Source organism: Papaver somniferum, chromosome 5 (genome assembly GCF_003573695.1).
Source record: "Papaver somniferum cultivar HN1 chromosome 5, ASM357369v1, whole genome shotgun sequence".
In the NCBI taxonomy this organism is placed as follows: domain Eukaryota; kingdom Viridiplantae; phylum Streptophyta; class Magnoliopsida; order Ranunculales; family Papaveraceae; genus Papaver; species Papaver somniferum.
The window spans coordinates 173,294,654-173,311,502 of NC_039362.1; the positions used below are offsets into that span (position 1 = coordinate 173,294,654).

Sequence of the window (16,849 nt, forward strand, 5' to 3'; positions counted from 1 at the left end):
ATGGAAGCGGTTCTTGCCAGCGGTTCAACAATTGGAATGGAGGGGCTGGGAAGAACTACACTTGTTCCAGAAAGTGATTGGTTGTCAATTAAAGAATATGGTACCGAAGATATGAAGCCAATACTATGGAGTTATGATCACTTTCCTTCTCATTTGAAACGGTGTTTTTCCTATTGCTCAATCTTTCCCAAGGGTTACGTGATTAATAGAGAAACACTAATCCAATTGTGGATGGCTGAGGGATTCATTCCTGATGAACGAGGCACAAGATCGAAAGAAGACATTGGAAACGAATATTTTGAGAGTTTGTTGTCGTGCAAATTTTTCGTTGGTGTAGAGAGGAACGAAGTAGGTAACATAAATACATGTACGATGCATGATCATGTTCACGATCTTGCGCAAGCTGTTGTTGGGGATAATGAATGCATATCTCTTAATCTAAGTGACTTAACCAGCGTTTCCGAAATTCATCGGTTACGGTTAACACTTGATGAAGATTTCTTTCCAACATCTGCACTAAGTGATGCAAAGAAGCTGCGCACAATTATCATCCTTAAATCAGGCAATGATTTGGATCTCCAGAGTTTCAGAAGCAATGACCAGTTACGTGTTTTATATTTGCGTGGTTTGGGTGCACACTTGTCAGAGTTATCAAACTGGAGTAGCGAATTCAAGCAATTGAGGTACCTTAATATCACCTCTTTTAATCTTAGTAAGGTGACGAATGATATATCCATCCATGAACTATATTATTTGGAAACGTTGGTATTACGTGGGTGTCGTAACTTTCTAAATGTTCTTAGGGGTGTGGGATCTTTGGAAAATCTAAGAAACCTTGATCTCTCATATACTGGTATCGATAAACTACCTGACTCTGTCACCAGTCTCTGTAATTTGCAGAGGTTGGATCTCAATAACTGCACTTTCTTAACAACATTTCCCAACTCCATCACTCGTCTGAATTATCTAAAATTTCTTGATATATCTTGTACACCTATCGAAAAACTACCGGGTTTCATCTCTAGCCTTCACAATCTGCAGATATTAGACGTCCATAACTGTCCAAAATTAAAATCCTTAGCTGAGAGTGTGGAAGGTCTTGATAGTCTGAGGGAATTTGTTTTCATAGATCGTCCACAATTAGAAGTATTACCAGAAGATTTTGGAGCATTAAGTCAGTTAAGATACCTTAACGTAACTGGGCGTAACGTGAAAGTATTACCCAAGTCATGTGATAAGCTCAGCAATCTTGAAATTGTGGATCTTTCCGATTTGTGAGCTTCCCAAACAGGTAAAAAGTTGGAAAAAGCTTAGAATCTTCACACATATGCAGCAGCCGGAAACACCAGAGGGTATAAGAGAACTTGCTCGCCTTGAATCCTTGGTGTACTCAGTAACAAAGGAGCATGGTTTAGAAGAGGTTGGAAACCTTGACCTTCTTGATACGCTGGTTATTTCGCACCTTCAGTTTGCATGTTTGCACAACTAAAAGATGCTGAGAAAGCAGATTTAAAGAGGAAACGCAACCTGCGTGCATTGACACTAGATTGGAATGTGTCTTTCAAGGATGAATATCCCTTGACAATTTTTTTTTTTTTTTGAAAGAGGCGAAGATAATATAAATAAGAAAGGGTGTTAAGATAGCACCCTCAAAAGATACAAGAAGAGATGAGCATAGAGTTTAGAGAGCTTACAGCAAGACTACTCCCTAAACAGATTTGCCCAATCAACAACAAAATCATCAAGTTTTATATTTCTAAAAGAAACAACATTAATCGACCAACTATGAAGCAACATTTTGATATCTAAAATGAGAGAGTTAACAGACTTCTTCACTTGTTTCTTAGCAATTAAAATGTCATTCCTTTCCAACCACACAACCCACCAAATAGCAAAAGGCATACAGTACCTCAAGAAAACAAGTGGCTTTATAGATAGCTTCAATTTCCACTTCCATAAGAACTCAAGAACAGTCGTCGGGTGAGCCCAAGCAATTCCCAGCTGCTGCAAAAAGTGTTCCCAAATCTGCCATACGAAAGAACAATGAAGGAAAAGATGTTCCACCGACTCCTCACTCACTGTTATTGCAAAAAGGACACAAGTTCACCACTGCGATACCCCTTGTCGACAACATGGAAAGAGTTGGCACAACTTTATTTGCACCTGCTCAAACGAAGAAACTAATTTTGGGAGGATTAGTTTTGTTCCATGTGTATTTGGAAGGAAATTTTTGGGGTATCGTTCTTCCTTGATCATGCATAAGCCACGAATAACAAGAATTGACCGAGTACGTACCTTGCGGATTGGATAACCACTCCCGACTATCCTCCTCTACAGTAAGCATTCCTTGAATATCTAAAATTCTAGAAAAATCCATCACCTCTTGAATTTCCTGATCTTTAAGCCTTCTACAAGGTTCTATATTCCAACACGGCCTTTCTACACTTCCATTGTTCAAGTCTTCAACTAAAGCTTCTTTTCTTCTACTCACTTTCCATAACTTTGGAAACAACTCTTTAAGAGTTTTTTCGTGACACCAAACATCATCCCAAAATTTGGTTTTATTACCTCTTCCTATAGAAATCTTCATCCCTTTCCTAAAGCTTGCTAACTGATTAAGAATACCTCGCCAAAAACCCCACCCATAAGTTATCTTCGAATCTCTAGGTACACACGCATCTTCAAGACCACCAAATTTTTCATAAATCACTCTTCTCCATAAGCTAGCTTTCTCTTCTCCGTATCTCCATAACCATTTGGTTAACAAAACAATATTAGTAGTCTTTATATTTCTTATTCCCAGCCCGCCTTCACTCTTCGGAACACAAACTTTTTTCCAGGACCTCCAATGTAATCTTTTTTTATCTATAGTGTCTCCCCAAAGAAAATTGCGCATTAGTCTCTCTAACTTTTTTACCTTGACAATTTATCATGGATTAGAAGTTCTTTTCTTTTCTTTTCTTTTTTAATTGGGTTTTTCTTTTCAATAGGGGTGATCAATTATTTTGTTCTTCTTTGTTTTGTTCTTCTTTATATACTGTTTTTCGGTTTTATAAACCTTAGAAAGTGCTCCGATATTTTAAATGTTAGATTATATTGTCTTCATAGTTGTATGGTAGCTGAAGATCTCCAACCTCCTCCTGGTTTGAAAAGGTTGGTTATTATTAGCTTCATGGGGTGGTTGCTTCCTCTGTGGTTGTGTGATCCTTCTTGTCTTCCGAAATTAGAAACGTTGGAATTAATTGGCTGTGATAGGATTAAAGAACTTCCACAAGATATCGGGAATAATCTTCCATGTCTTCGGTTTCTTAATCTTAGAAGATTGCCTTTAGAGAGCTTGAATATGAAGATTTCTTCGTTAACTGATCTCCAGCTTATAGATATGTCACTTCTAAAGGATTTGAGAGGTTCTTTCCCTCGTCTTGAGACTCTGACAATCAACAACTGTTCAATGCTCACTAAAGGTCAAGAATTTCATTCTCTGAGGATGTTACTTTTAATGAATATCGACTACAAGATGGTAATCTTAATCGCAGGAAGCCAGACCTCTCTGACAAGCCTAATGCTGGAGAACATAGAGGATCTTATATTCTTCCCAATGATCTTACTCCAAAGCAATTGTAATCTTCAACAGATGACAATTGAAAAATGCAATATGTTTCAAGGATTTGAAGCAAACAATTATGAGAAGGAGGCTGCACCAATTGGCTCCAACCCGTACAATGGCTGTCTTCAGACATTGAATTTGACAGACTGCCCGGTACTACAGTTTCTGCCGGATTCACAAAGATGGGATTCTATGCCGGCAATATACATTACTCGTTGCCCTGTAGTGCAGAATTCATCAAGGTGAGGATCATCGAGCAGATGCACCTATCGTTGAAGTTGAAGAGAGTGTCTTTTTTGTGTGGTTTTCTTTTCTTGAGTTGGCGTGGTTTGTTTATTGTATCAAATGACGGTAAAACCTAGGCGGTCATACTTTTATACACGGTGTTTTCGTATTTTTCAGTTTATTTACTTGATAAATACCGTCCATTTTCATGGTAACAAGATCTGTTTTTCATGGATTGATCGACACTGACGAGCATAACATATTTGCACTACACTCATTTTGGTTAGCCAAGTTTCGACTTTAATCTTGTTCCTCGTTCATCAGGGATTAATCCTTCAGCTGTCCACAATTGAATTAGTGTTTCTCTATTAATCTTGCAAGCCTTGGGAAGAATATCGTTTCAAATGAGAAAAAAGGAATTATAACTCAATTTTAGTATTGCTTTGATGATTTTGGCATGATTTTTTTAATCGAAAACCAATCACTTTCTCGAACAAGTGTAGTTTCTCATCTCTTCCATTCCAACTGTTGAACCCCCAGCAAGAATAGTTTCTATAGATATTTGGTATATAGAAGTACTAGCTAGAACTACAATTAATTTTACAATTGATCAAATTGAGAAAGAAGAAATTAAGATGGGAGAAAATTAATAAGCAACTTTAGCAATACCCTCTAACAAATGCACAGTGAAGGTTACAATAAAATTATCATTATCCTTAAACTAGACATATCCTTGCATTCCCTTCAGTTTGTCTCTATGGTCAAGGTGCAAGAATAAGCCTAGTCTAAGATGATTAGATGGGCAAAACGCCAAAACTTCACTGTGGAGGTTGTGGTGGAGCTGAATTGTTACTCATGGCATGTACATATTTAGAAAGAAAAAAAAAATTAAACCAGCAAAATACTGAAGATTTTTTCATATATAACGGATACTTTCAGCACAATTCTACTACTACATTAGGTTAGCTAATTTACGGTGCAAAACGATTGTTGATGGTTGCATTTGTTGGAGAACATTCATATTTTACTACATAGTACACTACAAGAAAACTTGGTTTAAACGACCAAAATCTTAGCAAGATCTCAAAATTTTGGTCGCTTTAATAGTTAAGCAACCATGTTTGCAATTACCAAAAACTTTGGCTGTTATTAACATGCTCCCATTAAATCATAGCTACTAATTAAATTTGTGGGTTGCTCCAGCATTTTTCCCAGTACTACATAGCGAGTGTAATAGTAGGTTAGTAGTTATGTACTTCAAGCTACCATGTATCAGCAATTCAAAATATGTTTGGCTGCTGAAAACCTGTCTCAGCAACCAAGGTATAGCAACCACCAATTCAGAAAAAGAAAGTGGATGATTCTAATAATGGGAAAGGCAAGCGATCACCAATCTAGTGTTTGATATTTGATATTGAGATGTTTAATTTTGATTTGTAGAAATTTTACGAGGTGGGTTTCCAATAGAAGTTCTATAGTAATTTTACGAGGTGGGTTTCCCATTCTTTCTCATTTTGCTAATCATTTTCATTCAATTGATTTATACACATTCGTAGTATTCAATCCAAAATTTATATGTTCTACATATTTTCTACTATAATAATTCACTTGTTCATTCCCGTCCATTTCTAATACATTACTCGAAATTCTATCTAATTGAAAACCGAAGGTAATTACCGAATTTGTTCCAATCATTACCTAGCTCTTGGCTTTCTATTGGCCAGATAAATTTGAAAAATTGTATTCCTTGTTCGTTTTGTAATTAGCACAATTTATGATCTTAAATACTATTTATATCCTAATTTCGTGATTAAAAAAATTTGGGACAGAGAAAAGAATGAATAGGAAAAATCTGATTCCTATGATTTAACATGAAATTGATATATGTGTTTTATCAAAACCTTGAAAATTTTAAAATTATATCATTAATTCCTTTTTTTCAAAAAATCGGTGGAACTTGGTCAATTCTCCCGATTTACTGTCAGTAGTTCCCATCCTCGGTGAACTACCGATGAACATTCAGTTAAAATAATGAATAACTGGATAAACCAATTTATGTAAGAGAAATTGACTAAGGTCGAGCGAATTGGATAACATTGATATATTAAGGGTGAAATACACAAAGGTCGATGGACATTCAGTTAAAATAATGGATAACTAGATAAACCAATCTATCTAAGAGAAACTGAATGAGGTCCAACGATATTGGGTAAGATTGATGGATAACAAGTTAAATTAAGTATGATAGTTTTTTATACCGAATTTGAAGTTCGGTAGTATGACAGTGTGTTATACCGAATTTGAAAAAAGGGGCGGTGGTATCAATGACAAAGCTGATTCAAGTAGTATGATAGTGTCTTATACTGAATTTGAAGTTCGAATGGACATTGAGCTTCATACTTAATGATTTCGATGATGTATCATGCTAAGTTTGAAGTCAGAACCCTCCTGAAGCTTCGTGGTTCATAGTTTGTATGCCATTATACCACATTTGAAGTACGAATCGACATTGAGATTCATATTTATCTATTTCAATGATGTATCCTTATAAGTTTGAAGTCATAACCCTCCTAGAGATTTTTGGTTCTTAGTTTCGTTGTCGTTATACCAAATTTGAAGTTCGAGTCGGCATAAAGCTTCATATTTATCGATTTTGATGATGTATCATGCTAAGTTTGAAGTCAGAACCCTCCTGAATCTTCGTGGTTCATAGTTTCTATGTCGTTATACCGAATTTGAAGTTCGAATCGATATTGAGCTTCATATTTATCGATAAATATGATGTATCATGCTAAGTTTGAAGCCAGAACCCTCCCGGACCATCGTGGTTCATACTTTCTATGCCGTTATACCAAATTTGAAGTTCAAATCGATACTGACCTTCATATTTATCGATAATGAATAGTATCAATTACTTCATGACCTATGTGACTAGTCGAAATTCAAACCGGAAACACACAGAGAAAGCACAAAAACACAAAGAGAAAGCACAAAGAAAAAATAAAGAAAACACATTTTCCTTGATCCGTATGACAAGCCCTAACTAAATCCCTACTGTCCAAAGATATCCTAATCCGTATGACCATCCTTCACTTTACTCTCTCAAATCCGCAGAGATCTAATCTAAAGAAGCGAAAAACTCATTGTATTTTGTCTTCAACCCACCTCTTTTCTTCTTTCACAGCACCACCACCACCTCCATCCATGGCGAAAAACCTATTGCAAATCAAATCTTCGGTATACAGAGATTTAACTCACTTCTCCTCTTTGTAATCAACCGCAAAACCACTACTACAAGAAAACCCTTTCCTTCACATAACTTCCCTTTCCTCTTATTATCTCTCGAATCACATTTGAAGCTAGAAGTGACACATGAGCTCCATCTTTACGAGTTTCTATGATAAATCCTGCAAAAATTGGAGTTAAAAACCACTTCAGACACTGACAGTTCGTGGTTTGTATGCCGTTGAATCTTACCTATATATATGAATATTTGGATTCATCGTTATTACGAAGTTTCCGACTTATAGTAGTCAACTCCCAGCCAGGTTTCGAGCTCGTAGCCACTTTCTTTCTTGAAGTCTCCAGGAAAGGGTTTGTTTAAGGTTTCAGAGAAATACTTCATGACCTAAGCGCCTAGTCGCAATACAAATCGGAAGCACCAAGAGAAAGCACAAAGAAAACACACTCTCCTTGATCTGTATGATAGTTTTAAATCAAAATAAGGTATAAACACATTTCAATTTAGAATTGACACATGAAATCCATCTTTACAAATTTCTATGATATAGCCTGCTAAATTTGGAGTTAGAACCATTTCAATTTGATCTTATAAGAAATAAACACATAGAAATTGTGTGTTAAAATGGTTTTATGGTAATTATTTCTAATCCAACGAACCAAATTTATGGAAATAAAATCATTGTCAATCTAACGGTTGGTAGTTGTGTTTGGTTTAACTAAATTTCTCAATCCGTATGCACTTCTTAAACCAATGGGATTGTCTAAAATTTGATCTAACGGCTACATATAAACTCATACAGATTTTGTGTTTCCCCACCCAAACACCCCGTCCTACTAGATTTTTTTTAAGTCAAAATCCTAATGTAATCTAACGGTTTCATAATAAAACATTTCTTTTAACGGCCACAGATCAACATCTCCTTCCTTAACGAGTTTCATTCACCTTCCTTTTCATTTCTTTCTCTTCTTCCTCTCTCTGTCTCCGAGAAGAAAAACCTCATCAAGCATTAAGAAATCAAATCCAATCAAACAATAAGAAATCAAACCCAATCAAGATATCAACCTTACCTCAAACCCTCTGCCGATTTCTGATTTAAACCTCAATCTCAGGTAGAAATTTCCTGATTAGGGTTTATTTTCTTCCGTTTTGTTTGATTTATTTATGATTTAGAGTTCTAATAGATATTGTTTTTTTTTCCTTGAAACTAGGGTTTTTATTTGATTTGCTGAGTTTTTCCCTAGAACCAAAATTATTGGTTTTTAGTTTGATTTTACTGTTAATTTTACAGAGTTCTAATTTGATTTTTCCCTTAATTCGAGAACATATGAGGAATCTAGGGTTCGATTAGCTGCTGAATTTGCAAGCTATAGGGTTTTTAGTAATAAATTGGTTAATTTTCCGATTTCGTTTTTGGAAATTGAAGAATATAATATCGTTTGCGAGACTAGGACCTTCTGTATATCTTCATGGTGATCTATAATCCCTAAACAAGACATTCAATGTGAACATAACATGATAAAAAAGCTTGGTGAATCTTATTTAAAAGCTCTAATCTTATTTAGTTTTTCCCTAAACCCAAAAGTATGGATTTTTAACTTCGTTCTTCTACAAAACTGGTTTGCTTTGGCATGGATTGAATAAATTTGATCTTGCTATTTTGATACTCTGTCTTGCATTCTCTAATGGTGTTGTTTGCTCCGCTCTTTCTAAAATTTCATGGTTGTTTTTATGTCGCTTATTTTTTCTGTTATTTTGATAATGATTCATGTTGCTGGTTTGCTTTGTGTGTATTGCTCTTGCTTGTGTTTGTTGGTATTGCTAGATATTACATCTAGATTTTCCAGAGCTTGTAGTATTTTTCAAAATGTTGGTGTTGTTGTTGATATACTGGTGTTACTGTCAGTTAGTATTTTCCAGTTTGTGTTCAGTTATCATGAATGAACTCAAATAGATTAAGTTTTGTGTTAAAGTTTGCTAGTAGAAGGATTACGATCATAAAAGATTACTTTTATGTAGTCTTTGAAAGTTATGTTAAAAGTGATATTTCTATTTCATTGTTGGAGTGTTTAGATCTTTGTTATATTATATTAGTGCGGTTAGAAGCCATAGTGTATCAAGCACCCTATGTAAAAATCTAGAAATCCCATAGCATTTTGCATTTGTTAAAAGCTGCAGTTATTGTTTCTAATTTTGGACTTGTTTTTGTAGTTGTACGTTTTCAAAAATGGTGAGGACCGAGTTGTCTGCGAAGGCAAAGAATAAAGTAAGTGCATGCTTAATGAAGTAGGAACTGTAAATAAGCAAGATGAAAAATTAGAGTCTCTTCATTTGCAGAGAGACACTTAAATGGCGAACAGTGGAATGATGGACTATTATCTACAGTTAGGAAGCGGGTACTGTTCTTCTCAATACTTTACTGTAGTTAATAAAAGGAAAGCTTAATCATTATATGTGGTGCATTACTTAAACCACTATGGTGAACATTGAATTCTCACTTCCATGGGAAAATTACTTATAGAGCAGGAAATAAGGTATTCTTTTATCCAAGACATATAGTAATTTAGTGAATATGACTTTTTCTGTTTGCATAATATGCTAGAGTTGATGGTCAAGTCTGATTTCCAGCTTGTGGTGCTTTTATGTTATCAAATTTGAAGAAATGAGTAATTCATTTGGTATTTTATTTGAGCAGGTAATTTGCTGTCTGGAGGGAGCTAGAATTGGCATCCAGTACAAGATACCTTTTGTCGTTAAAACCCATCATTTTTAATGTTTATAATTTTCTTTTCGTGGCCATACAAACACTGAAGTTCGGTCTTAGAAAGATCTTAAAAGTAAAATGCTTAAGAAACTAAAGAAATCAATGTTTTTAGGGATTTTTTTCTCTGATTTTTTAGTAATACTTGTCTGAGGCTTTAAGCATCTCATTTTGATTGTTTGATAAACATTTTGTTCCATGCTTATTATGTGTTTGTTAGTATTCCTCTGAGAAATAATTATTTTGGAGTGATTTATAGTGTAATTCATTCAGTAACTTGAAGGAAGTTCTTTGATAATATAGTTGGATTACAGTAGCCTTTGATAATATGGTTGATTATAGTAGGTCTTTCTCTGTATTGTTAGCATGAGAGATGAGGGTAAAGCTGTTAAAGTTTTGGTGAATTGAATATGGTTTAGTCTTTCATTCGTAGTCACTTATTCATTTTTGTTTCTTTCATAGTGTTTACGTTGGGATGAGCTAGAAGGGGATTATCACAAAGTCTTGGCGAGGTGATCCCTTGCACTATTCTCTGCCAGGTAGAAGTGTTTTGCAATTCTGACGAGTTGAAATTTAAGTCGCTTGACTTCTTACATTTTCTCAATTACCTTGTGTTGGTTTGCTAATTTATGCAAGTGGTTAATTGCAGGAACATGGCAAATTAGTTCTCAATAGGAATCTGCAACAAATGTCCAGAATATAGTTTTCCAAGGGAGGAACAATTCCCAAATCCTTAACATAACGGAAGGATTTAAGTAATAGGAGCAGTGCATAAGCCGAAATGACTCAAATCAGTTGGAAATTGTCCGTTAATTTAGTCTCCATTTAGTGTTGCCTTCATCATCCTCAAAGATATCAACCTTCACATCACTCAGCACTGGTGGTGGGAGTGTAAACAATGGTGGAAGCTTCTTTCCATTACTTTGGATGGGTGGTAATATCAATGAACAAAGGTACATTTAGTATTTCACTATTTCTGTTACTACTACTTCCTTACGTTAGTTCTTATGAGATTGTTTTTGTTTCTAATAGCATTGTAATATGGCTTTATGTACCAGTACCATGCTTAGTTCAGCTTGGGATTAACCCACTGGATTAGGGTCTTCGCGTGAGGGTTTTGGACTGCATATCAAGAAGGCCCTTAGAGGTGTGAAGGTTGAAGTAACTCATGGAGGAAGTATGAGCAGACTTATGGGTTTTCTATTCAATGAACACATTTTCCCTGTTTGCAAGTTAGAAATCAACAAAGGCCAAATCATATTTCCATGGAGGTTGATACATGCTCAAGCTTTTTTCTGTAGCTTTGGAGTTTTTATGCATTTCATTTAATGTGCTATAATATTTTTCGATGCAGGTTTGTAAAATTGTGGAGGGTCAGAGGTACTCGAAAAGACTCGATGAACGTCAAATAACTGCTCTTTTGAAGGTTACATGTGGGCGGCCACGGGAAAGGGTGAAAGATATTATGCAGGTAATGTTGGCATTTTAGCTAAATATTATGCCGAGTTTGTATACTTTTAGGAATTACTGCATTGTCTGCGTGTTCAGTATTCTTCTTTACCTGAAGATTGTTTGCAATAAGTTTTTGTTGTAGAATGTTCGCCACAATGCTTATTACGAGGACCCATTCGCTAAGAAATCTGGAATAAAAACCAGTGATAAGCTTGCTCAAGTTGGGGCTCGCATTCTTCCTTCCCCATGGGTAAATAAGCTTACACATCTCCACTGTTAGTTGTTATTGATAAAATTAAATTTACAAGGCCATGGAACTACTGTATGAATGAGATTGTTTTATATAGATGAATGAGATTGTTTTATATGTTGGTTCATTGTCTAAATCAGATTGGTTGTTTACACTGCTTACAACAGATGACTTTATGATCAGTGGGGGATAATGTATGTCAACGTATACAACAGGTGAGATATACAATGTCCACTCATCATCAATTATGCAAGAAATTTCCCTGAAAGCACGTAGCTCGTTTCAGTTTTTACATTTTATGATATGTTGTTGATGGTTTTGCTGACATTCATGGTTATATGTTTTCATACAGGATCAATTTGACACCATGTATTTGTCAGACAATGAGAGTTATGTTATGTACCCTCGCCCTCACTTTTTAGATGGTACGCCTTGTTTACTGTTTGGATCTCCTCCAAATTATTGAAATATGCAGTTCTATGTGTATTCTTAAATATATCCACCATCTCCTGACTATAATCATGTGAATCACTTCCCTCATGCTACAGCCTAATCCCTCACGGTGCTTTTGATTCCTTTCATGATGTTATTAGAGTGTGAGTACTCCATCAAGATCCCAATGATGAATGATCAGAGAGGAACTTAAACACAAGAATGATGGCAGTATGAATCTCTTATTATGAGCTTGGTGCTACAAAGTTGAAGGAGTGTTCATTTTTTATTTCAAAATTAAGGAAATTGTAATCATCATTTTTTAAAGAAATGATTAGTTTGTATTTTTAATCTTTTTGTTCCTGTAAAGATTGTCTTTCTTTTAAGAAATGATGTAAATTGATCTATGTGATATAAAAAAACTTGATTCAGTTTTTATTTTGGTTCATAATTTGTTTTAGTATCAATTTAATTGTAATTTAAATTTAAATTTAAATTTGGGATTATCTAAATCGAAATCGGCCGGATATTTCCGGCACCAGAACAACAGATGTAGCCGGCAAAAAGTTTGGTAGCTCAAAAACGTAAGCAACCAACTTCAGGTATTTCAGTTGCTCTATTATTATGGTTGGTCTATCTATGAAGCGATCGGCGTTTTACTTGCTCTATGATCGTTGGTGTATCTATGGAGTGATCAGCGTTTCACTTGCTGTATTTTGGGTGGTCTAGCTATAAAACGATCACTATTTTACTTGCTCTAAGAAGGTCGGTCTAGCCATGAAACAATTAAGAAAAAAGACGCTACATGATAGTTGCTTGATTACTAAAGCGATTGCCTAGCTGCTCTAGACTTGTTGAAATCCCACCTTTTGCAACTCCAGAGCGAGAGCCAAATTAAGTCGCTTTAAGGGATAGAGCGACTCAATATGGGCTTTTCCAACCAAAAATGCCTGGTCGCTTAATCCAACTTTTCTTGTAGTGGTACATATCTTTCCAGCAGGAATAAGCTTGTACTGCTAGTCAAAACTAAGTTTATATCTCGCCAGATTTTTCCCACAAAAGGCGGACTACAAAATTTATTGATCCGACTTCTGATACTAAAATGTTAGTTGTCTTGAGGGCAGCAACCTGGTTGTTCATTCTGCATCACAATCTACAGATTTCGTCGAGTTCTTCTCTCTCTGGGTTTGGATATTTGTTCAGCATCCACCTCAACCATATCTTCATCTGCATCAGAATCTTTAACTTTCGTGACAAGTTCATTTTCTCTAGATTGCTTTATCTCCTTGGCTTTTGCTTCACTGCTGCCATTAGCCAGTCTAAATACATGTACCTGGACAGTACAAACACAATTATCGTATAAATTTTCTCCATACGTCATATTCATTCATCACAACCTTATTATGAAGGACAAAAGCTTGTTTGCAGAGTAAATAGTTCAGAAATTTGAAAACAAACAAGCGCATGCGGGTTACTTTGTTTAGCCTAATATCCTGCCTTCAATGTAACGGTTCAACTAATTAAGGGATAATGGTAAATATTCACATCTAGCATATGCCCAAAAAAATTGTTTACATTCATTCATTTATCCTAGCTACTTAAACCACATATCTTTTATCTCTAGTAGATACTATCCGAAAACGCAAATCAATCTAACCTGCAACTAGGTAATGTGTTGAATTTTTAGAAAACTCAAAAACTAGCTAACTTCGGAGGTATACGAGCATAAAATTAGAATTGCTCGTATAGATCTCTTAGTAAACTAGTAGATGCTGAAGCAAGACTTAGTTTTCTGAAACATTTTCTTATATTAATCTCTTGCTCAAGTTTTACAAGTGATACAGCACTGCCTATTTATAGGCTTAACTAGAGTCTCTAGGACTTTCTATAACTCACTGGTTTCTTAACATCTTAAGATAGAAGTATTTGACCGACTGATACAAACTTACTCTAGTTTTGTATAGAGGTTTATTTTGTTATCTCAAACTATCTAGTTCAGACTCACACCACTTAGTACAACCGACTAACTAACTGACCTTGTCTAGATTTTTCTATTAACTTGTTTTAGAGATTTACAACTCTAACAACTCCGTAAACTAGACAACTCCAACATAATTGTATAGAAACCTTCAAATTCATCTTTGTTTATAACTTATGAATCATTAATCTGTCACTATACTACAATGAAGATCAGGCGATGCATTTTAGAAAAGTAATAAATTTAAAAGTAAGGCCCGCTGGTTGGTGATGATACCTTTAATCTTCTTGGCTGAATAAGCTCCAAAACTATAGCATCACCATCATCCAACTCATGATCCCTAACAAAAGATTTCCATGCAATAACCGTGAATTTTTTTCGGAATAGAGCGGTGTAGATATTCTAGCTCAATTGGCCGTGTTTCCTTAGCGAAGTGATCATTACAGAATTTACTTGGTATAGTCTTAAGAACATAACATGGGAAGAAACAATTACCCAATTGTTAGCATTTCCATTGAATGTGGACAAAAAAAATTTAAGAATTACGGTATCAAACATCTTGCTAGCTTTCCAGATAAAAGTCGTTGGATACATTTGAGGGATACAGTGGTTTGACGCAAGATGGGTTTTCAGACGACAAACTGCTTCGAAATATCTCTGCACGCCTTAGCGGATAAGATTTTTCTGCTGTAGCAGCAATTCCTCTTCTGATTACATTGTTACTTGTTTAGTCGAAGCATCTAAACATTGAGCAGCGGAAACCCCTACAGACATATGAAATAGACCTCATCCTACTTAGAAATTTTACCTGAGCCGAGGAACAACCTCAAACAATCAAAGAATTGGTCATTTCTAAAGACTCGACAATAATAATAACCTCACCCAACATTTTACTCTTTACTAGATATAATTAGTCATTTAGTCTTACTAGCTTCTGCTCCTGATAACAAATGACTTCGTTCCGGAGACGTGTAGATCGTCTAAATGGACCAGCAGGGTTTCCAGTAGTCTTGTTTTCATCTTTCTACGTCCTTAAAAGATGGAACCCCAACCTTATCAGTGAATCAAATCATATCATGTTCAAATAAGAAAATTCATTTGAAAAACACAACTTACGGCCACAGACTTCTTGGTTCTGACTTGTTCTTGAAAAACCCCAGCCATTTTTGAAACACCAATTCCTTGAAATTCAAAACAGGGTAAGATAAGAATAAACCCAAATCGGGGGTTTTATACCCCGAAAATCTAGAGAGGATGAAATTCGTTAATTATATTACCTGAAATCGTTTCAGATTGTCTTTTATTCGTTGTTTCCTTACGTTTTCATATGAATTGGTCAAGGGACTTTTTTCAATGGAAATCGATTTCTTTCTTTCTCTACCAGATGAAGAAACACAACCCAGTTAATCAATCAAAAACTTGAAACAAAATTCATAATCTTAAAATTAGCATAAACATACTAAATAACTTACTTGGATGAGTTCATTTTCGTCATATCAACGATTCTTTTGTGATCAAACGGAAGAAATCAGAAGATAGTACGAGAATCGCCTTCTGTTTTACTTCTAATCGAATTAAATCTAAACCCTAAAACATTTTCCCCAAATTCTGACTGACCTAATTTCTTTCCCGCTAGATGAAAATAACCTTTTAACATATACATCTCTCACCATACACGTTTTGGAAAGATGATCTTCTAAACGGTGTTAACGCGGTGGCAAACGGTGAAAGCGGGTAAATATTCTACTAACTTTTAACATTAGAACCATTACAAAAGGGTGACTAAAGGTTTGATTCAACATAAGGTTCAAGCACTTGTTCGAACACAATCTTGAATCAACACAGGAACGACTAATGGTTTGGTGCTGGATTTTTATTTCAAAAGTGCTGGATTTTTATTTCAAAATGCCAACTGGTTTGGAGCTTTTAGTCTTGGCCATCAGATTTTATGTTAGAAATTAAAATCTAATGGTTATATTTAGAATGCCAAACCATTTGGCGCTCAATTAATGCCAAATTATTAGGTGTTTTCAATCTCAACCATCAGATTCTTTCTAAACTTCAATATCTAACGGCTCCAATGTTGGGGTGCCAATTGGTAGGTCGCTCAACGTCTTTTCTTTGGCTCTTTCCTGAAGAATCTTGAATCACCGTATGGACTGGATGATGATTGAAAGTGATGTGGCACCATGATGAATGTTGAGCTTTGAAGCACCATAAGACTAAGTTGTGATTGACTCTCAATTCTTAGTGGGAAGTTGAGTAAGGAGTTTTTTCTTGCACGGTGGACAACTAATTCTAACATAGTGAGAGGTTGATGTTCAGCCGCCTGAACCAAAAATTCACCAAAAAGGCTGATCATGCGCCGCTTGGGAAAAAAAGTTCACCCAAAAAACTGATCATGTGACGCTTGGGATGAAAATTTCATACAAGAAGCTAATGATAGGCCTCTTGGTTGTGTTTTTTTTATCTTGAGCATCACATCTTCAACCATTTCACTTGAGCAGCACATGTTAAGCCTCTCATTCTCCAATGTGACACTAACAAATCGTGAAATAAGAGGCAAATGAAATATCGCGCTCCGTAGGATATGCTTACACATTTAATAACGTTTTACACACGATCGATGAAGCAAATATATATAGATCGTGAAAGAGAATAAATCACAACCGCTTATTTCATTTCTACTTCATTTTGAGGGGTATCTAGGACATGATAAGTAATTTAAACTAGAAAATATTTATTGATAAATTCTAAGAAAATAAGATACAAGTTCTTTAACACAAGGAAACTCTAATCACTCTCACTATACTAAGCTCTTTTCTCTCTCCAAAATTCGATCCCCCTTGCCTTTCCCAAGGACCTCTATTTATAGACCAATCAACCCTAATGGGGTATAACTC

The 16,849-nt window shown here is 35.4% G+C and overlaps 2 protein-coding genes and 1 long non-coding RNA gene across 4 annotated transcripts; 2 read left to right on the forward strand and 1 right to left on the reverse strand.

Annotated features, from left to right (window-relative positions):
• LOC113280090 (putative disease resistance protein At3g14460) lies at nt 1-1,278 on the forward strand. The gene has a single exon (XM_026528739.1). It carries the CDS (start codon nt 1-3, stop codon nt 1,276-1,278), a length of 1,278 nt encoding a protein of 425 aa, XP_026384524.1.
• Nucleotides 1,279-9,559: 8,281 nt separating this feature from the next.
• On the forward strand, nt 9,560-11,875 carry LOC113278161 (protein argonaute 10-like). The gene is made up of 7 exons (XM_026527074.1): nt 9,560-9,607; nt 10,297-10,373; nt 10,484-10,787; nt 10,893-11,105; nt 11,189-11,305; nt 11,429-11,536; nt 11,677-11,875. The coding sequence occupies exons 4-7, from the start codon at nt 11,100-11,102 to the stop codon at nt 11,713-11,715; spliced, it is 270 nt and encodes an 89-aa protein (XP_026382859.1). The 5' UTR covers nt 9,560-9,607; nt 10,297-10,373; nt 10,484-10,787; nt 10,893-11,099; the 3' UTR covers nt 11,716-11,875.
• An 878-nt stretch (nt 11,876-12,753) lies between these two features.
• On the reverse strand, nt 12,754-15,545 carry LOC113278162. Of its 2 annotated transcripts, XR_003325334.1 has the most exons (6): nt 15,419-15,545; nt 15,224-15,323; nt 15,063-15,127; nt 14,875-14,977; nt 14,223-14,710; nt 12,754-13,301 (listed from the first exon to the last, which is right to left on the reverse strand). It is a non-coding gene; the product is annotated as an uncharacterized LOC113278162 (long non-coding RNA). The 2 variants fall into 2 exon arrangements; XR_003325333.1 differs by having other exon boundaries at nt 14,223-14,977.
• Nucleotides 15,546-16,849: the final 1,304 nt, after the last annotated feature.